The sequence below is a fragment of the Stegodyphus dumicola genome, chromosome 4 (genome assembly GCF_044657685.1).
Source record: "Stegodyphus dumicola isolate Sdum_Otavi_A_Nest chromosome 4, ASM4465768v1".
Lineage (NCBI taxonomy): Eukaryota > Metazoa > Arthropoda > Arachnida > Araneae > Eresidae > Stegodyphus > Stegodyphus dumicola.
In genome coordinates this window covers 104,718,032-104,740,621 of record NC_140771.1, presented here as the reverse complement: position 1 = coordinate 104,740,621, position 22,590 = coordinate 104,718,032, and the positions used below count along the sequence as shown (strand labels likewise).

Here is a 22,590-nt window from a genome sequence, read left to right as displayed (position 1 = left end):
TTTGATTTTGTTTATTTACCAAAGTATTTTTTATCATATATTTACTTTTTTTCTCAAATGATTTTGAATAAATGTAGTACTTAAAAATCTTTTTTCGAAGTTTCTCGATCGATTTCGGAAGTGGGGGGTCGACCTTATATGTGGGTTTCTTATTTTCTACGAATTCTTTATGTCGAAGTGGGGGGTCGACTTATACGCGGTATCGACTTATACGCGAGTATATACGGTAAATATAAGCTTTTAATTTTAATGCAATTAATAGTAGGTTGAAATTTTACCACGGGATACTTTCAGTTTAACTCTTGTTAAACACTCGGCTTTAATAACATGATAAAAACCTCTGACTTATGCTCCTTTGTTAATTATTACAGTAGTTTTATATACCAGACTCTAAATGTTGCTTATTTTTGTCATTTTTTAGTATATTTATAAGATTGAGAAAATTGCGAAAAGACACAGTAGAACAACTTCCTTGATGAAGACGTATCACATTGAAAAAAAAATCATTTTAACCAGTTAAAGTTCTTGTTGTTAGTTATGTTATCAGTTGCTTATGTCATTTAATGAGAAAAATACAACTTGTAGTTCTGTTTAAGCCGCACCCTAAAATGTAAAGTGATTTTGTGGGTAGGTCGGAAGATGTTATGATAAGTTTAAACTGACTGAAGATATTTATGCATGGGTAGGGCCAATCAATAAAAAATTAAAACTTATCTGTCAAACATGATTTTCATGCATATTATGACGATTCGGATCATATTATGGTTATCTCACTCTGGAGCAAATTCTGTAGTCATTAGATTCACGTTACCTTCCAATTTGTTTACGTAATCTTCCGTTGGAATCTTATATAATTTCATCGTCAGTCTACTCATCGGGTAAATTGTTAATGAATTAGAAATGCTATTTAAAAGTTTCACGCTTTTTTTCTAATATTATTCTCGCATTTAGGGGGCTTGCAATTACAATCTGACTTTTTTTTGTCTGAGTCCAGAATTATTTTAGTTAATTTTCCGAAATCTCTGCTACTTCAGTTTTGTTTCTTCGCTTAATTTTTGATCCAGGCGCTCGTTATTATCATATTTTTTTCTCCTAATACGCCTTTCGTAGTCTTTACCGTTTAAAACTTTAGTAACTAAGCAATATTCTCCTTGAGTTCGATTATTTTTTGAATGTGAATCATTGTGAAATATTTCTAGATAATTTCATTGCCCTAATTTATATCGAATGCTACACATTCTGTTTTAAATTCAATTCAGTAAATTAAATTCAATTTTAATTCAGTTTTCGTGATCGATTCAGTCATTAGGAATGCTGACTGCTGTATCTTTAAGCCCGAGTTCAAATTCCGGAGAAGGCATAGTTAATGTGCAAGTATCTGTGTGGCATGGAGCACATAAAATATTGGCGACTCGAAAGTTCTTCGGAGTGGTTTGGTACTAGGGGATGAGGGGTGGAAAACTCTCAGATTCGTCTGCACCCAAGATCGGGAGAAGCCAATGATCAATTTTTAAAAGACAACAATTTATACATTTGACAGTGCAATTAAATTAATAGAAAATTTTAAATGATAATGGCTTATGCATATGACAACGCAATTAAAGCAATAGATTTCCATTATTCCTATTAAACTATACGATAACCTATTTTTCTCCTTTTAGTGCATTAATTATCATGCCCATTTTAAATAAAAGCTTATTGTACAAAAGCGTTTCTTTAATTGTATTTTTATTTCTTTTGTTAATTTTTTTGCGAAGGTTTTTGAGGGGTATAAATAATTACAATATTGATATTTATATGTAACAATAAAACTCCAAGACAGAGTCTACTTTTCAAGTGACATATATTTAATTATCAATATTGTAGCCATTGGGAAACAATGAAATATTATAAAGTATACTCTGTTGTACTGATAAATAATAGATTGCTTCATAGAAGTTGAAGTATTTTTATAAAGAGATTAAATAATTATACTGTTACTTGATTTATGCGAATTAAGTAACACACGTCAAAAGCAAGCGTACATAGCTTCGAAAGTGTCTAATCAAGTAATTTAATACAAACAAAAACTAGTGTTAAAAAAATTAACAGATAAATAGAAAAGAAGAATTGTCTACGAAATTTAAATTTTCCTGTTACAATCTTATTTCATTAGCAACTAATTTATCTTGTATAGCCTTCGACTGTATTTTAATGAGTTTTGTTTGTGTTTTAGGGTAGCGGAGATGGAAGGGGAGATGTGGGAATAGAAGAAATTGACGTAAGTTGTTGTTTATTTTACTTTGCTCTCTTACTTTGCATTTAAAATGGTCTTTAGATCTTGGAAAGTACGGCTAATGTAAGGAAAACTTGATTTATTGCGAATTTCTCAAAACAATAGGAGGGCTAGTTCACAATTAATCTTGCATGCAGTAGCCATCTACTTCAGTTGCCTGGAGATTTGGGATAAGGCAATCCGTTTGTGAGTTCAGTCCTTTTATTGTAGCACAGAATTCTTTATGTATTAAATTTAATCTTCTGCCTTGTGGGAAATGGACGCTTTATGTATATGAATTCTTTTTAACCTTGGCATAATAATGAACCATTCAATTCAATGAATATTACTTTGTTCTTAATCATTCTATAAACACAGTGCATTTTTTAACCCACATCCTGCTTCTTTGCATATAAGAAAATCAAAACTCCTAATATCTGATGAATTTTGAAGCGACTTTAACAATATGCTAAATATTTATCGTAATGTATTGTTTTATCAGGTTTGTTTGCAGTCTCAAATTCTCATCTCGCATGCTGCGTACGGCTCCAGAAGCAATTTCATGTGGCCCCTAAATACATTTCATTTATGCATTTGTCGCAATTACGTTCGGTTCTTATAGTTTTAGAACAGCGTTTCTTAAACTGTGGGTCGCGAGTCCAAATGAGTCATAAAATGAAATGTTGGGTCGCAAAAATTTAATTCAGATACTCGAATTTAAAAAATACGTTAATGAGACCTTTAAAAAATAGCATTAAATAACATTTTTGAGATTAATCACCTGCGACACAAAGTCCAAAAGGAATTTGTTGAATTATGGAGTGATTCGAATTTAAAACTTTAGTTTTCAGAAAAACCTTGACTGAAATTCTGAATCTAGCTAGAATTGAATTTTCCACAATTTCGTAAATGGTATTAGGTATTCTTATGCCAGTCTAGCTTACTTATCATACTCAAGTGAAGCGACTTTTTCAGCTTTAACGCTTATTAAATGCGAATTTCGGTTAAGGCTGAAAAACGTGTAATCCAGCGGTGTCGAATATTGCGCCAAAATTTAATTTATTATGCAGAAAAAAACAAGTATATGTGTCTCATTGAAACGTGAGTTTCTTTCATTAATTTCTGATTACTTGAAACAAATCCAAGAAATATTCTCTTCATATGTATACTTTTTATCAAAGAAATAAATTACTTATGGGAGAATATTTGTTTTTATATCTTTATTTTATATTTAATATTTGGGGGTTGCAAAAGAATCTCGATTATAAAAAGAGATTATAAATGGAAAGTTTTAAGAGGCACTGTTTTAGAAACATGTATGGACTGAGTTCGTGTGAGCGACTGCTACTGGGAAACGAAAAAAAAAGAGTTATACCCAGAATTACTGCGGCTTTGTCACTGTATGCTTGTACACCAACCCACGTGACTAAGATAAGGTAGGAGCATTTCCCACGTTGGTACGCTCAGTAAATTTAGTTAATTTTGACTTACCTTCTACATTCCAAATATTTCAAATTAATGTGTGTTTGGATCTTTCAAATTATGTTACTAACATTACTTAGTAAAACAATTTAACATAAACTATGGTCTTTGATTTGGAACGTCCATGATATTTATATTATATACATTTCGATGCCAGTGGCTGTATAAATTTTAACAACCCCTTCGACGACTCAATTCATAATTATGAAGCGAGGAAAAAGAAGAAGTAAATATTATTAAACTACAATCTTTGCTTTTTCTGTACCAAACATTAGAATAGTGGCTGCTCTGTGTATATAAATGTAGAACAACTGCATTGTATGTGAACACCGCAGCTTTTGAAAAGGGATACGGAGCTTCAGAGCATTTAGCATATATTATTATGCTTTGATGCGTATTATTTCTTTAATGCTGATTTTAAAATATATATAGGTAGAATAATGCTTTGTTTATCAGTTCGATTCAGTAAACGATAAATGGGGAACCTGGTCTTTACCAACAAGCATTGTCACACATTCATTATTATCAAGATTTACTTTAGCTTCAAATAATAATAACCAAATTAATTACGTTTTTCATGTTACAATGCATAATTTAAAAGTACACATTTTGAAGCATATTTACATGCAAAGGAAATAAAGAAGTAAAAATGAAATGCAATTGCATTAAAAATAAGTCCATAAAGTTCGATGACGTAGTTAAAAAATGATCATACAAATAATTAAAATGTCTTAATTAGCTTTAACACCTTATGCTCATAATGTAAAGTTACTGTGTGAATTTATAAATAAAATAAGGAAATTTTAAAGAAAGAGTAAGTGTGTTACTATTATATTCATTTTATGACACTTTCAGATGCAAGTTAGTTACAAATTAGTTAACTGTGTTAAATAAAATACAGAAAATGAAGAACCAGATAGCTTCGAGTTACTACAATATATTTAAACTTTATTTATATTATACCGTACTATCGATTAAAATATAAAACTTCGGTTATAATTAATCGCAAAATAAAAAGATTCTAAGCCAGCTTTCTTTAGACCTTTTATCAAAAAATTATGTGTTTAGGTTTTATGGAATTTCTATCATCCTCAAAAAAATAAATTTTAGAAATGCAATCAAAATATATCAAAGTTGAAAACTATTTAAATGTGAAATGGGAAGAATTTCGTTATTTCATTATAATTTTTGTTGACGCATTCAGACACGAGTTTTGTAATTGTTATTAATTTATCAATTAATTGAATAATAATTTATTTATACAACTGAAACAAAAAGCACATTTTATTAATTAGTGTAGGCGTTTAGAATTTCTGTTAGTCTGGTATTAAAAAATCCTTTCAGTTTTGATTTCGACTCTCGGAACCCCTAAAGGAATAGCACGGAGCCCTAAAGTTCCAAGATCTTATGGTTTTGGACATAGTTTAGTTTAGTTTGAAAATAACTGTTTTAACATGTAATTTTTATATTTATTAAAATTAAATTTTATGTGTTATCTCCTACTTATGTATCTTATTTCCTATGAAATCATATATTCTTTAAAAGAAATATTCTTCATGAATTATTTTCTATTTGTGTCTTTTCCTACATTGAATTTGAATATATGACTATCATTTGAATTACAAAATAGATGGTAATGTCTTTGTTTTCCATTTTTTGGCAAAAAGTTTTGAAACTACTGATTTAGAAAATAGTTTCAAAATGTAAGTCTTAATATGCACACAGTCTTATGTACACATTTTTATTAAGTATAAAAGAAAGGAGGAAGTATGGTGCTCAAGGCTGTTGCCAACGACAAGCGCAATCTTGCACGCCTCCTGTTTAATTGATGAATTTCTTGGGCTTGTTCTGAAGGTGCTGTCAGACAAGTGAAAAAAGTCACAACAACAGAAAACGAAATCAATTATTTCAACCAATTTTCCAAATCCTGATATAAACTAAATCTCTGTTTGGAAAGTAATGATACGAAGTAAAATTTCAACATTTTTTTTTAATTCATGGAAATAAAATAATGTTAAAAAATAACAAGAACAATACAGGGTGTATCAGTACAGCGTTAACAAACTTAGGAGACAGAGTACACTTAAGCGATGGGAAATCACATAGAAATGCATGGTCAGAAACGCTTTCCTGGGGCGATAGTGATGACCCAAAAGTCAAGAAAGAAAGGACAAAAACAGTGAGAGAAAATATGTTTTATTATTTTTAGTACAGCAGAAATGTACAAAGAAGAACAAACACAAACAACAATCGTCATTAAAGAAGATGTTCGAAATTAAGACTCCGGACTGTAATGCAAGCCTCACTTCTCGGGCGCATGGAAGATCTGCATCACGAATGGAAGATGCATGACGCACGATTCCTGCATTACGGTCCGGGTCGGAATTTCGAACACCTTCTTTGATGATGATCATTGTCTCTTTATGTTGTTTTCCTTTGTTTTTGTTGTACTCCGAATAATATACATTTATTTCTCACCCCGTTCGTGTCCTTTCTTTCCTGACTTTTTTGTCGTCACTACCGCCTCAGGAAAGCGTTTTCGATCATTCATTCCTATGTGATTTCCCATCGTCTAGGTGTACTCTATCTTTCCTGGAAGTTTGTCAACGCTGTACTGATACACCCTGTATATATGTATGTAAGATATAACAAAACATGATAGCTGTTTCAGAAAAGTAATTGGCGACCTCAAAATTAACATTCTAAATTCTGTGATCTGCTCGTAAATTCATCTCTTCTCACAGGTTCCAGATTTTTCCATCTTACGTAAAGTTTTAATGCAGATACCTCTTGTCCAATCAAATTAATTGTAAACCAAAACTTTGAACTGAAACTTTTACGACTCCCACCCTTCTTCCTCTGAAGTTCTATGACACTTTTCCCTTTTTCCGCATAGCTCTGCTGCTGGCAAGACGCTTTTAAACCATGCTGCTGCTTACTTGCTTAAAACTACGTCGTACTTCAAAATGCAATTTACTGTATTCAAGTACAATTAGGAAACATCTTATCTGCAAAAGGATAATTTGATATGCGTGGAAAAAAATAATAAAGATCGTGATTTTTCAAGATACGTTGTGCTAAATTGCGTCATCATGCTTTACACTCTGCCACTACCGTCTTCTCGGTCATCTACGTAATATCGAAAGCTGTTAAAGTTCCACTGTCTTCATCTAAATCATTTTTAAATCATGACATATTTATAAAAGGTCAAGACAGGATTAACCTGGTGCAAGTTTCCCCAGTGGTCTTCGAACTCTGCTGCCTCAAACTTCCAATGAATCATCAGATTCGTTTCCGGTGTGTGATTTAACGGCATATTCAAGAAGTGTTTTGAAATCATCGAGTACCTATAAATTCAAAAACGAAAAGTGTCATAGAACTTCAGAGGAAGAAGGGTGGGAGTCGAAAAGGTTTCAGTTCAAAGTTTTGGTTTACAAATAATTTGATTGGACAAGAGGCATCTGCATTAAAACGCTACGTAATATAGGAAAATCTGGAACCTGTGAGAAGAGATGAATTTACGGTCAGATCATCAATTTAGAATGTTAATTTTGAGGTCGCCAATTACTTTTTTGAAATAGCTATCATATTTTGTTATATCTTACATATATATATGTAATAATAGAATTCCATAGTCAAGAATACACTTAAAATTCTAACTGTATGTTCTTTTCATTTTTAATGGCGACGTTCTCTTATTTGAAAGTACGTGGAATTAAATCCACAGCCCCGTAGTCAAGTTGTTTTTCCCGCCTTTCCTACACGTACAGTTATAGAATGTTCTCGAAATATTTAAAGCGAACTGGATTGGCTGACGTCATTTCTTGGAAGCTCCGCCTTTCCAGAGGCTATAAAAAGACTCGCAGAAGAATATCGGGGCTTTTTTCTTAAATGTCACGATGCAGTAAACTTCATACAAAAAGTTATTAGTAATTCTTTTTATTTACTCCGGAGATATGAATTTTGTAACTGATTTCTCCTGAATAATAATAAATGGATCCTGTTTTTTAAACTTATCATCTGATTATTTAAGCTACAACTAAATTTATGATTCTCCAACAATCTATTTATTCCTGGCTAAAGCTGATACATCACATATATATATTTCCAAATCTTTTTCTATTAATCGCAAATGCAATAGTGAACCAGAAACAAGGTATAATTTTGACCGCCAGGCTAAATTCCTAAAATATATCTGTTCTATATCCATATGTATGATTTGCATTTATGTATCATAGATAGATATATGATTATATATCCACATAAAGAAAGATACTGATATATTTCTGTAGATTAACAAAATGATAAGTTTTTGTAAGTGCTTCTTCTCTTTTATTTGTAATTATTCTCGTAAACTAGCCTCACGAAAATTACAGCGTGGCTTTAAAAAAACCAAGCTCAAAATGTATTAGTACTTTTAATGTTCATCCTATTTCATTGAGAAATGAAATCTCTAATCGTTAAAGGCATCTAAGCAACCCCAAAGGTTCTTACCCATCATCTCATCTTGAATGAATTATACAGATTACTTCAGTGCGATTACAAAGGGCACTTATCAAATGCAACCGCACCCTGCAAACAGAGAAAGTCTAGAATAAATACACAATGATTGCAACCGAATCCGCATCCCGTATTGGAAAGTTTCCCATTGCACCTATTAATCCGTGTATGTGTCTAATGATAGAGCACCATAACGATACCAGTTCCGCTATCATGTATTGAAAAAAATTAGACAATAATTGGCTCTAATTGCTGAAACAATGTCTCTGCTTATGAAACGATTTCGGATTGGATGGAACAATGGGTCATTCAAAATGTGATTTTGCTCTTAGACATGCCTTGTTGCTTTGTCCAGATTTATGAAGGAACTCTTTTGTAGAAAGTTCTTTATTGTTCTATTAAGAGGCGACATTAAGATCCTTATTTGTATGATTTTTGTCTATAATGACAAGAACAACAGTCAACTTAGATTAGCTATGTAACTGAAGTATGGGTTTTACTAATATGTATTTGTAGATATTAAGCAGCAATTTTGAAATATATGTGACATTTTTTAAAGTATCGCTTGAAACACTTTGGTAATTTTTGGTTCACACCCTGCCTTTGATATCTATAATTTTAAGCAATGATTTAGAAACCATATGAAATGAAATTAAAAAAAGAACATTGAACGAAATTTATTGATTTTGTTAAATGTGGAAAGCCTGTAGGAAAGTTAAGTTACCTACAATAAAATCTTTTGCAAACTTTTAAGAGTAGAAAACTTGAAAATATAGTTGAGAGACTAACAATGATTCATGACTGAAAATTTACCTATTTTCATTGCTAATTTTAAATTAGCATTCTTTTATTTGAATTTTCTGAAGTGTCTTATATTAGCCGATAGACACTGGAAGGACAAAGAACTATTATCATTCCATTGCAGCGCAAAACAAAACAACACTTAAAAAATGACAAAATGTGTCTAATTTCATGGAATATGTCACTGAACTATGTTAATTAGCATTATTAGTGTTCAATATATCGAAAAGATGCTGGAATGAGGCTGTTTTAGTAAAGTTAAAATTGTGAATACAAAAATTCCTTGATAATTCAGTCCGAAACTTTCCGTAATATCAAAGCTAATAATAAATATAGATTAAATTGTAGTAAATACAGAGGAAGTTTACACATTTTTAGACTGATTTAGGGTATATTTAATTGATGTTTAAAATGTAAGTATTTTTTAAACGTTCCATCTAGTCTTTTTTGGACTATAAGTCTGCATTCTAATTAAAAGAGTATAATTTCGAGGATTATTGATTTTCATGCCTTCTCCACTACTTTTCATAGTTCATTAATCGTGGTCGGTTTTCATTTAGAAAGAGGGATTTTCAAAACAGAAAAGTCACAATATTCCATGGGTGAAACATCAAGATACTTTTCAGTAATACGTGAGAAAATGTTTATGCGCAATATCTGTATCAGTCTTCACTTTTTCAAAGAATGCGGTGGTTCTTTTCGAAGTATGAGTTGTTGAATTTTCTGGATAAAATGTCATTCTTTGAAAGTCATTGAGGTAAAGAAATGGAATTTCTTCTGTGAGTATCAGACATAAAATTTTCTCGCGATCTTTCGTTGAATTGATTTTAACCTTTTTTCTCTCTTCTTACTTTTAATTTCCCACTGAAAGAGAATCTTGCGACAATAATGAACCCTTTATTGAAACTTTCTTTGCATTCACGGAACCAGGTTTGTACACTTTTTTCTAATAACTAGACCTTTTTTCGTTACAGTCGTTTAGGTAAACCCTTGCTTCATCAAGGGTCGCAATATATTTCCATTTATATCCTGCTAAATAGTTTTCATACATGGTATCACAAATTATTCAGCGTTGAGCCACATGCCTCGACAAAATTTGATGAACATTGTTTCTTAAATTTTTTGAGTTGTAAATTTTGGTTTCTTATTTTATTTATTTGTAATACAGATGTATTTAAAGACTTGCAGTTGAATCAATCATTAGCTTGTTTACATGCAACATTTTGAAAGAAGAATAAATTTAAAAGTAGCAGGGAATATTTCTCATTTGAAATACTGAGATGCTGCCGGGTACTTTTGTTCCAAATCATTTGCTTTTTTAAAAAATTTCTTTATCGAAATCGTTCTAAAAATGTGTGAATACTCTTTGTGCTTATAAAAATTATCCAAGGAAGAAAGACCTATCAAAGGTGGTCCAACCGTTACTTATGTTAGAAATGGCTGCGGCCGGTTTTCTTTGGTATGTGCTACAATAGTGCTGTGGTCGAACTCAGCAAATTTTTAATATTAGTAGCGGAAATAAAATGAGTAAATATCTACAAAATGTTATTCAAGGAGGGGGAAAAGCGTATGAATGCTGACAATAAGGTGGTCTAGCCGCGACTTATGTTAGAAGTTAGTGAGGTGTGTTTCAGTTGCTATACCCAACTAATGTACTGTGGTCGAAGTCATCAAGGATTTTAATGTTGATAACTAAGGTAATACGGGAGCTATTTTTAAAGTAAGGCCCATTTTGCATTTTGCAGTAAAAAGAAGACATAAAAATTTTTCAAAAAAACATTTATTTTCTGAATTTGTATATAATTCTATGTTTCTACGTAATTACCTTGTCAGATTAAACATTTATTGTTACAAACAAAGAATGCTTGCATACTCTTCTTATAGGACTCTACCGCTTGTGATGACAGCCATTTAACATGGTTATTTTTGCTGCTTCCTCAGTATAACAGTCGCACGTATTTTCGCACTTTACTGTGAATCATTGCGTTTTCACCTAACACTTTACGTGTTCAGAGCTTTCGCGTTTCCTGCTATTCGGAACTGGATGACTGACTGTATTTCTCCTGTCGGTGGATTTGCTCTATTTTCTTTACATTTTATTCTGTACATTACTAAGCCTACAGGCAGCACTCTAAATGGTGTCACATTCTTCGCGACGAATGCTGGGAACCTGCGCGCTCGCTTAATCTCACTCACATTCGAAATTTCAAATGGAATTCACAAACGGGCATTACTTTAAAAATAATCTAGATAAATCATAATGTGGAATCATGAAAATTGTGGAAAATTAGGCTATATACCACGTTTTGTTCATCAAAACGATTAAAAACCATGGGGTATCAAGCTTTAGTTATTTAACTAAAATGCCAGAATTTTTAAAATATCGCCTTGTCTTTCGGTTAAGCCGCATGGATGGATAGCTATTTGTTTATGGTTTGCCTGACAAGAATTACCATTACAGGTATGATAAACGTTAAGGCAAAAAGAAGTTTCACGAGTATAATGTTTTATGCGATATTCTGTTGTGAAAATTGTACATCCATTCTTGTGATTTCGCTTATCATCTTGCTTAAGCAATATTACAGATTAGGTGCATCTTCTCGAGAGAGTGCTGTTTCTATCTGGAACTACTTGTTTGCAAGATGCACAATTACAAAGAAGAGCCTAGATCAAACATGGAAACTTAGAGTATTATATTAAGAGTTTTAAACAGATCTAATTTGTTTTGATTAGTTTTATCTTTCCACTGATAATAACAATATGATTATACTTTATTCCTGTTTTCTTCACAGATACGAGATGATGAAGAGTTACCTTCCTTTCCGTTGACTACGCCTGGAAAATCTGATCAAGGTAGGAGTTTTCTCAAAATGTGACTAACCTTGTTTCGTATTTTTAAATGAATTCAGTTTATTTCTTTCGTCTAGGGTAGCAAAGATCAGTTAATTTTTTTTTCAATACCTATACAGAACTCTTGATTTCGCGATCTTGATACACGTATTATGTAACAATTTGGCATCTTTTTCAAATATTTTCCCCAAACTAAACTTTCTGCGTAATTTGGATGTTTCTGTCTTTACACATCTTATAAATAATGCGTTTATACGCTACCCAATACCCAATTTAGCAAATTAAAGATAGAATTTTCAAGAATCTCAGCTCAAAAAAGCAGAAGTAACCCAGACGACTAAATAGGGCGCCTGTTTTCGGGAGCCAAGGTTTATCAAGAAGGACGATGCCCGGTAGACTGACAAGAATAATATTCGAAAATAGTGTACAGTCATTCTTGCATAAATATAGGTTGGAAAATTTGTTTATCTGTATTATTATATCTGTAACTATTTATATCTTTGTGTTCTAACGTCTTAATCACTTTGTACATAGACTGCACAAAATAGTTTCTGGCAGCAGGCATCTTCAAGATGCCTGCTGGAAGATGCCTGCTGCTAGAAACTATTTATTTTTATTTTTATAGAAACCTGCTGCTAGAAACTATTTATTTTTATTGCTAGAAACTTTTTATTTTTATTTTTATATACTGATATTATACACTGATTTTTATTTATTTTTTTTCACTTCAAAGAGTCTTGTACCAGTAGGAGTATTAGGAAAATTATTTTGTTAATTTTGTGTAATTTAACAAAATAAGACTCTGAAAACATTTATTCGAAAGAATTAGATAAAGTATTGCCGTATGACTGCAGGTCTCACCCTGAGTCTTAATTGTGAAATTAGTAGATGACTAGTGTTGAAACAATATTTTTAAACAGTGTCGCACAGCATGGCAGCCATCGAACCAATTTTTGAACATCTTTATGTAAAACCTGAAACTTTCGAAAGGTGTAGAAGCGTTCTTGACTTATTATAGAGATCATAAACTTAAAAGTTGTGATGTCTGATATTTGACAGAAATGTTAGATATTGAAACTATATGCCCCAACAGATCTAGAATAGCTCTTTCTATAAATTTCTTGAGTATTGAACACTTTCTTTAAATAAAGCAACGATATGACCAGCTCGACAAGGTAAGTATGTACTTCTCATTTCTTTATGGTCTTTAAAAATTGGATAGGAAATGCTTAGCTGAAAACTGGAAAAATTTGGCAATTGCTTTAACACAAAGAAAAGCTGAGGATGTAATAAACAGATATCCGTCTGGTATTCATTCTAAAATTATGGTCATAAAGTTGTACAGTTTACAGAATGTCATTTCCAAAATGGCCAAAATCACTAAATAAAGTTGCTTTCTACATTCAAAACAAGTTTTTACGAGATACTTATCATAGTGTATGGGATTCTATGGAATTTTTTGACAATCAGTAATTCTGGCAAAAAGTATAGTCAGTAATTCTGGCAAAAAGGATTTTCAATGCGTTTAAATTTTCAAAAGTGTATTTGAAATAGTTTTAAGTCAAGAAAAATGGAACTGTTTTACGTTTCTATATATATATATATAATGATACTGCTCAAGAATTGCAATACGATGACATCATTACGACTATATCTAACGAAGAAAATAACTGGCATTTATAATAGACGGCAAATATTAAAATTTTTCGTATTTTTAATTAGTTAAATAAAGTTATATTAGGTTTTAAAATATTAATACATTTAATTTATGCTGTGCGATAACTATACTAATAACCTAGGATGCCAAAAATGCTAACACCGGTTCCGGTGAAGGACTGTTTAATTGAATAACAAGTGAATATGAAATCTTGCGTGAAAATAAAGAAGCCTTCTTGCACGTATGGGGACAGTTGTTAAAAATTTTGATTGGTTGATACAGTTGTGATTGGATCTTGTTTCACTTTCCATCGACAAATTTTACGTGATAATTTCTATGTGAGATAAGTGTATTCGAAAATGGTTCTGACAGTCCTAATTTTTGAACAAAAAGGAATTAAGTAAACTGACACTGACCAAGCAAAAAAATATTATAACTTGTGATGAATCACAGTTTTCTTCAATATGACTCTGACTAAGTCCTAATTTCACCAAGTGCAAGGAAAGCATATCAAAGAAACTTCAAATTTAAACCAACAATCACCTTTTTTACCGATATCAGAGGAATTTTTCACATGGAATGTTTAGCTGAAAGACAGCTGATGAAGGTAATTCGACTTCGATGTGGTCCTCAAATTCTTCATAAATGAGTAATAGAATGGGTGTTTCATTAGGAAACGCGCCTATCCGTAATTCTCTCCTCTTCAAGTAGTGTTTGGGCTAGTAACTTGCTTCTAGTCTTGGAACATCTACGTTACATTCCTGAATCCATGTAATTTTCTCTTGTTTCAAGAAATCAATTTGGCATCAAAAGAAATAAGATTTAAATCTGTCAAATCAATTTAAAAAAAAAAGATGCATCTCGTAAATAAAGTATCAAAAAATGACTTGCAGCACTGCTTCCACCAATGGAAAATTTACACAGAGCGGTGAAGACGATCATTAGGTGATTATATTGAAGAGACTATTATTTGTACTGTGTAATTTTACGAACAAAAAATAACACCTTAACAGTGCTCTGGCTATTTCGTAGCTTTAACGGTCTTCAGATCCACCCGAAGCCCTTTTCAACAAATAACTCTTCTAATGCTAAAGGATAGACGTTTCTTCTTAAAATCACATTTTGCAGAATAATCATGTCGTTGAAGACGCCCGACTGTGACTAGCCAGCTTACGGCTTAGCAATTACTCTCCATCTCTGACGTTCATGTATATCACCCTCTGACACATATTTTAGGACATTTGAATGCTTACAAACTTAGTTGGAGCTAAAATATGCATTCGAATATTAACAAGCATTCGTACTTATTCGTCTGCACTCTTCTTACTTCGATAGTGTGGGCACCGATGAGGTGCAGGTACAACAACTCCAACTTCTCTAATCTGATTTCCAACTTCATTAATCTGAAATTATCACATAAACTTACTAAATCCTTAATCAATAATTGTGTTATGTGCTACTTCCTAAATTACCTTTTAATTCTGTGGGGAATATACTTATGAAAAGAAATTATTGATTATAGGAATACGTTTGTCGTATAATCGCCAGATTATTATTAGCCCAAAAGAGATATTAGTTTCGAAATATGATTTTGCGTTGTTTCACTTTTCATTCGAATCTGTTGCTATTCGGAAAAATGCAAGATATTATTCTTTAATATTTAATGGGTCTGTTATTAATTAACAAACTAACCTATTCAAAACTTCCCATGTTATTCTAGATGTATATTCATCTAATATCTTATAAAATGTCTCGCTATTCCACCATTTCTGTATATAATCTCTACTGAAATTTTGAAAGAGCCCTTTTGGCGGATCATTAAAATCTGAAACCTTCCAGATTTTTTTATTATTATTTTTGTATTGATTATTAGTTTTCTTGATCTCTGAAATTCGTAGTTCAAAAATTGTCACAAACTTTATATTTCAAAATTTTGTTTTGATTTTAAATATCAAATGATTTAAAATAAATAAAATATTTTCCCATACTAAAATGTAAGGGTAATCACTGATTTATACAGTGACTACCAAGTTCTCTTAAAGAAAACTTTTATTATTTATTTTCACTGTGCTTCATTTTATTTCTTAAATTTTGTAGTCAGTAAGGAATCGTAAATAAAATATGATTTGGGTGATATGAAATAATGCTAAAAATCGAATATCTGCGCAAAGTACAGACTCGCACTATAATAGTGATCTAATCAATCATAAAATCACCCTTAAAAAAATTATTTGATACTGCTATTGAACTTTTTGCTGTAAACCAGTTTCTACCCCCTCCCAAATGACTCGTAACTAACGTTTTTTATTTGTTAATGGGTTTAATGCAGATTAAGTAAATTGCTTTAAAAATGCATAATTAGATGGGTCATATTTATGCTTTTAATTTAAAGAAGTTGTATGCTAATTATTCAATATGAAATTTGTTTAGTGATACAAAATTTTATCAGTTCTAAGGCTGAACTCGGTGCGAAAAACATATATTTTAAGTTATAATTCAAATCTAACAAATAACAAATTTATTCATGCTGCTAAATTGTACTGTATTTGTTATCGAGAGTCTAAATTCATTCCTGCGGCTTAACGTGCGGCCGTATGAAGTTTTCCATTTTTTTTTCCTTTTATGATGTAAAAACTCTCCTTAGCATCTTCTCTTCCTAATTTATCCTTCCTAATTAAACCCTAAAGAAGTCTTGTACTATGGCACCATCCCCTAGGCAGGAAGCCGAGTTTTGCTATAAATAAACAATCCCTTCCAGTCTATCCATCCTGCTTAAATAAATTACTTTAAAATTGTTTGAGCCAATCGTTTAATACTTTAACACGCTATATCATGGAACGTAGCTTAGGTTTTGCTTAAATCAAATTTTTAGTTTTATACTTCTCGTACATAGTTCGAATAGCATTATGAGAAATGTAAAATAGTGTTTATATATGGGAATATTTGATGTTACCCTCTGCGAACACTTTTCTCTTTTTACTCATTTATTTTAAATGAAAGCAAATTACTTAGACAACCTTTAAACTAATTGCGTTACCAGAAAAAATAAATGAAAGGGTTAAAGCACTAAGAACGGAAATTACAAGTAAAAGGAGGAAGAATAAGAGAAATAAAGGACGAAAAAACTAAAAGAATGAATTGTGACCTACGGTTTGGTAACAATTTATGCGACTGACGCATAAAATGCCTTCAGTTTAAACAATTATGCGGGAAGCATTTATTCATTAATGAGCTTCATTCAAACGCTTTGAAAGCTATTTTGATGACTGGTTTTTGCAGGAGTTTATTTTATTTTACTTTGCTTTTTTTTGTACGCGGATAGATTTCGAGATGTTTTTGAAATCGCAAAAGTATCATATTTCAACGGAAATATTCGTTTTGATTTTTCCAGAATCCATTTAGACGATTTTTGAGTGACATCTGCACGTTTGCACAGAATAAAGACTCTTTTTTCCAAAAAGGATTGTGAAAAGGATTTTAAATGGATTTAAAATAGATTTCTTTCGTTGTGTCTACGTACGTATTAACGTAGGAACGAAAAATGCATTACTCATAAAGAATTTGCCATAGAGCTTTGAAATTTTGTGCATGGGGCTGTTTTAACATCTAGTTGTGTGCCTCCATTTTTTATTCCAATCAGCAGCACTGAACATGTACAAGTATGTATATATTTGTATATATTTACCCACCCCTTTAACCGGCCTTTATTTTCGTAACCGTTGGTCATAGCCATATATACTTCCAATTACAGAAGTATTTTAAATGACGAAAATATTCAAGTTTTCGCAATATCAAATTTAAAAATAAAATGTTTCAACAAATAACGAAATCTAACTTTCAGTGTGTTCTTCCGGTTCCTGTATTTATATCTGAGAACGCTTTATATCCGTTATGAAAAAATAAAAAAAGTTTGACACCCATATGATGAAAATTAACCGGAATATCTCACATCAAAATTAGAAATTTTTTATGTCATTTTCAACATGCCTTGAGAGTCGGTTATTCAAGTTAGAATAACTCGAGGAAATAAGTTTAAATAAAGTGCAGCAAAAAATGTGTACAATAAGCTGTGCAAGGAAGTCATGTGGTTTCCACATCAGATTTTTACTTCCTTGTACGAAGTAAAAAAGAAGGGTACTTTTCCGTTTTGCCGGCGGCGGCGATAAAGTCGCCAATAATGGTAGGAATATCTTTGCTGGTAACCTTTTACGCCTCATCTTCAAAACAAGTCGTAGCCATTTCTTATCAAATTGGTTGTTTCTTTCAATACTGGCATACAATTACATAGAATGTTTACAAAGGTAGTTAAATTTTATGCTCTAAGGCCATTAGCGGTAATTAATTTAATTAGGATGCAATCACACCACTCACACATAGGCGAAAATATAGAAAAGGCAAAGTAAAGGGTTAAATTCATCAATTCTAATGGTTTGGTTTATTTAATTATGGCAAAGCACACTAAGGCTATCTGCCTAAGGGGAGGACTTTCTAAGGAAAACTGACTCGTATACACGTTACACATAAGGAAAACCACGAAAACGCCCATGCAGCCAGCCCGTTCGCGGGATTCGAACCTCGGACCGAACTACCAGTGTTCAGCGACTTTACCGCTCGGCCGCTGGTGCGCCCATCAATTCTAATGAGAATGCACTATCGAAATACTGCACTGCGGTTTTACATAATTTTTGAGTAAGCTATTCGTATGAATTGAAATAATTCCTGCATTTAAACTTGTATTCCATATTAAGATTTAACATAAAATTAATATAGATAATTAATGAGAGAATTAGATTTTTTTGTAGCGTAGTTTACGTGAGATGAGATCAGTTGGGGTCACGTGATATGAACCAGCGAATTAGGATGTTGAATCATAAAAGCATAGCAAATTCTTAAATTAAAATCTTTTTACAAATTTATTGTCTTTATTTATTGGCTTTTTACAAAATTTTAAACGGTATTAAAATGCTTATGCCTTCAAAATAAAAAAGGCTTAGAACTAATATTTGTTAACATTTTTTACGGGCATACTTGTATACGGTTTGTTGTCGCCAATAAAGTCTGCTTGGAGAGATTTGCGCCGGCGAAACAGAAAGTATCAAAAGAAGTATTGCAATCGCGAAAAGTTTCAGGCAGCATATTTCAACTAAAATATCCATTTCGACCGCTATCGAATGCAATTTAACGATGCTTTTGCGTGACATCTGTACGTAAGTAAAGAATAAAAGACTCTTTTCCTCCAACAAAATTATAAAACTGCTTCAAAATGAATTCTGAAGAGAATTTTTCGTGGTGTCTATACGTACGTACGCACGAATGTATCTCGCATAATTCAAAAAAAGAGTAGCCTCAAAACGTTGAACTTTTTGTATATAGGGTTGCTATAACATGTAGATGTGCACCTAGTATTTTGGTTGCAATCGGCCGCACCAACTGTTAAACGGCTCAGTGATCTCAGTTTCTTTACTCTTATATGTTTGTAAATTGTGCATTTTTTGCTTTAAAAATGGTTGAATTATGTTGTTCTTATCTTCCGGTTAAGGTTTTTATGCCTTTAGGAAATCTGCAAGCAATATTTTTAGAATTATCAACAATTTAAAGACTGTTTAAGTGCGGTTAAGCCTAATTTTTAAATAACATTGCGGACATATTTGTTTACATTTGAAACAGCAGAATAGTAGATTTGTTGCCAATCTAGAGAGACTAAGCTTCGCAACATCAAAGGTAACGCCTTCATTTATTATTGCGAATTAAATCATGCTTAATCTTTTCTGGAATTTTTTGGAGGAAATATGTGGTTAAGATTTTCTTCGTAATTTTTAATATAGATATTTTGAGTTTTTATGTATTTTTGCCTTGTCGCGAAGTAAGAACTGAATTAATTGAATGAGAAATACTGAATTGTCTGTGAAAAACTGTTTCTTTTTTGATTTGTTTGCTTAGTTACTTTTATACATCTTTCTAGATTTATTAAAGTATTTGAATAGAACATATGGCAACGATTAGATAAGTCTTCAATTATAAAAACTTTTGTGCATTCTGAGTTATAATATGAACGAAATATAACGCTGTTAAGTGAACCTAGCTCCAGAGTGTCACTATGGTAAACAAATATAGTGAATTTTAAAAAGTGCATTTATTCTGTTGTGGTTTGTGCGCTATCGAAGAAGTAAATTTAATTCAATCCAATAAGTTTAAATGAAATGCAAGAAAAATGCGTATAATTTAATATTCCGTACAAGGAAGTCATGTGATGTACACATCAGATTTTTTTATATCACGAGAAGGAACAAGTCTTATACAAACTATTTTACAGAGAAATATAATTTGAAAATTTCTTAAATACCCTATTATTTTTACGTGCTTTTACTTGCTGCTATTGTTACGATTTTGATCTTTTATTTTTTTAATTTTTTTATTTTTATTTATTTATTTATTTATTTATTTATTTTTTTATTTTTTTATTTTTTTTTTTTTGTTTGTTTTTTCGTTTTTCGCTAATGATAATACCTATTGTAGATTTTTAATGATAGCATATAAGAGATATTAAAACGCTATTGCTATCATCCATATGTGATGATCTTGCTTTCCTTCGTTTGCTCTAATTTGTTTCATTTTTGCAAATTAAAACGGATTCAGACACAAGTTTCCTCCCTTGATGGTTTGAAGTTAACATAGACATAACTACTTTCGTTGAATTTTTAATTGATTATTGCGTAAAAAGTATCATTACCAAAATTATCCCTTATTTTTATATTTCTGTGTAATACCCGGTACTAAAATAGAAATCATCGCAACTTCAATATGTTAGAAATATTTTGTATGTAATCAGCATGACTTAATAATGCTCAAAAGACTGAATAGAAGGAAAAGTAATGAAATACAAGTGAAGGGCAGATGATAGCCTCCAACTGTTATTTTTGTCACAAAATAAAGTGGTCGTGTAACTTATACTACTACACTGAAATTTCCAAATATGCTGAAGCATTTAGAGGAAAAATAGTTTATCCTCCTTTATTCTCAGTCAGATGTAAGTGCATATTTATTTAAGTATGATATAAAATGCAAAATAACAGGAAAAATGCATATGAGTGTCTACAATTATCTGACGTTTTTAGAGGCAGAAATGGTGAAACACCAATTAAACTAAGCACTTTTCCCCGATAAAATCTTTTGGCATTCTTCGTCAGCTGATTCTAAACCTCCATTCAAATATTTTCAATCGTTTTCGAAATCAAATAAAGAATCTGAAAGTAGAATAAGATGTAATCCGTCATCCTGTCATGCACTTTACCTCGTAACGCGTTGAAATTTCCTCTTGATGGTTGTCTGTATTTCTGGCTGTGGAGATGTTTATTTCAACATTTATCCTCCAGTGTATTGTGTCAGCAGAAAGCAGCTTTTCTTCGTTCAAACTGAACATCTAATGAAGCAAAACAAAAAGAACAGAAAAGCTATGAACATGAGGTCATGCATTTTAAGTGGAGTTTTCCGTTACCTCATAACTACATAGAAACATTTGTTATTGTTGATAATTCTATTCACACAGTGACAGAAATTTAAATCAATGAACTAAATGGATAAGTAATACAAGTGGATCCAATTTGTTGTATAAATAAAGAGCTTTTCATAAAAGAATAAATTTAGCAACCTCGAAAAAATAAATATGTAACGTAGAATCTCTCTTAACCGGCAATAACAGGACCTTACCGATTCCGGATGAGAGATTTTTCTGCCTAATTGATTATATATTTATAGAATTTATCTATTTAGCTATTCATGCTTTGTGATGCCATCTGCAGAAATTGCAGCAGGCAATCCGTTTTCGATACATTGGCTACTATTAAATCAATAATCGAGCAGATTATATAAAATTATGCATGATTTTAAATGTAATAAAAAAAAATCTGATGTGGGTACCACATGATTGCCTTGTACGGCTTATTAAATTATACATGTTTTTGCTGCACTTCATTTAAACTTATTTCCTCGAATTTTTCTAACCTTAATAATGTATACCTCAAGGCAAATCCAAAATGACATCAAAAATCGCAAATTTTGAAATTAAATATCGGCTCAAGTTTTGTCGCACGGGAGTCGAATTTCTTATAATTTTATTTTTTCATAAAACTTTTACAAATGTAAGTATAGGAGAGCCCATTAAAAGTTATATTTCGTTATTTGTCGAAAATATTTTTTTTAAAATTTGACATGAAAATTTTCATCATTTAAAACACTTCTGTAAGTGGAAATTAATGACTATGACTAGCGAGTGCGAAACAAGGTGACAGAATAACGACTTTTCAGCTGGATAAGGAGGTGGATATATAGGCGGATATATCTTAGGCCTAAATTTCGAATTTAAATTTAGACCTTCAAAAGTGCCCTTTATTTCAATATTGCCTGTCAACTGGATGCTGATTACGAGGGGTTTTAAAGTAGACGGTTTCGAAACTTCTTATTTTCAGATTGTAGTTTTCATGTTAAAAAAGCAGGAATTTTCCACTTTGCGTTTTGCTTTCGATAAGGCGATGATGGTTAAGCCTAATTTAAGATTTTGATTTGATAAATACTTAATTAAAAATAATATGCGAAATTTCAAAAAAAAAAAAAAAAAGAAGTGAGGTATATGGCAGAAGCTTTCGAAGTATATTATAAAAGCTCACAAAGGTACAAAATTTGGGCAATAAAACGAAAACTAAAATCAGCAACGAAAGACGAAGATCACAACAAAATATTTTGCCAATTCCGTAAAAAGCGTGCTCACTGGAGACTTTGATTTATATCACAGCGTGGATGCAACAAGGACATTAGTACAAAAATTCTAAATAGTATATTCCTCAATGACACTGAAGAAGAAGACACAGACTGTCATCTGAGAATATGCGACTACTCCTCAGTTCCATATCCAAAGAAATTAATTTAATAATACACAACTTAAATGAAGAAAAAGCGCCAGAACTTGAAATCAGTCGATAATATATTAATTAGATTTATCCATAAAGGCTGCCATATTTTTTCAGAAAATTCTAGGACAAATACCTACAAC

General features: G+C 31.5%; 1 protein-coding gene across 3 annotated transcripts in view; it reads left to right on the top strand.

Annotated features, from left to right (window-relative positions):
- LOC118182799 (uncharacterized) overlaps positions 1–22,590 on the top strand; it is a 623,155-nt gene that overhangs the window by 476,827 nt on the left and 123,738 nt on the right. For all 3 annotated transcript variants that reach the window (XM_085815295.1, XM_085815293.1, XM_085815294.1), the window contains exons 7-8: positions 2,216–2,260; positions 11,830–11,890. In XM_085815295.1, coding sequence (XP_085671421.1) covers positions 2,216–2,260; positions 11,830–11,890 — 106 coding nt within the window. The remainder of the gene's footprint in view (positions 1–2,215; positions 2,261–11,829; positions 11,891–22,590) is intronic.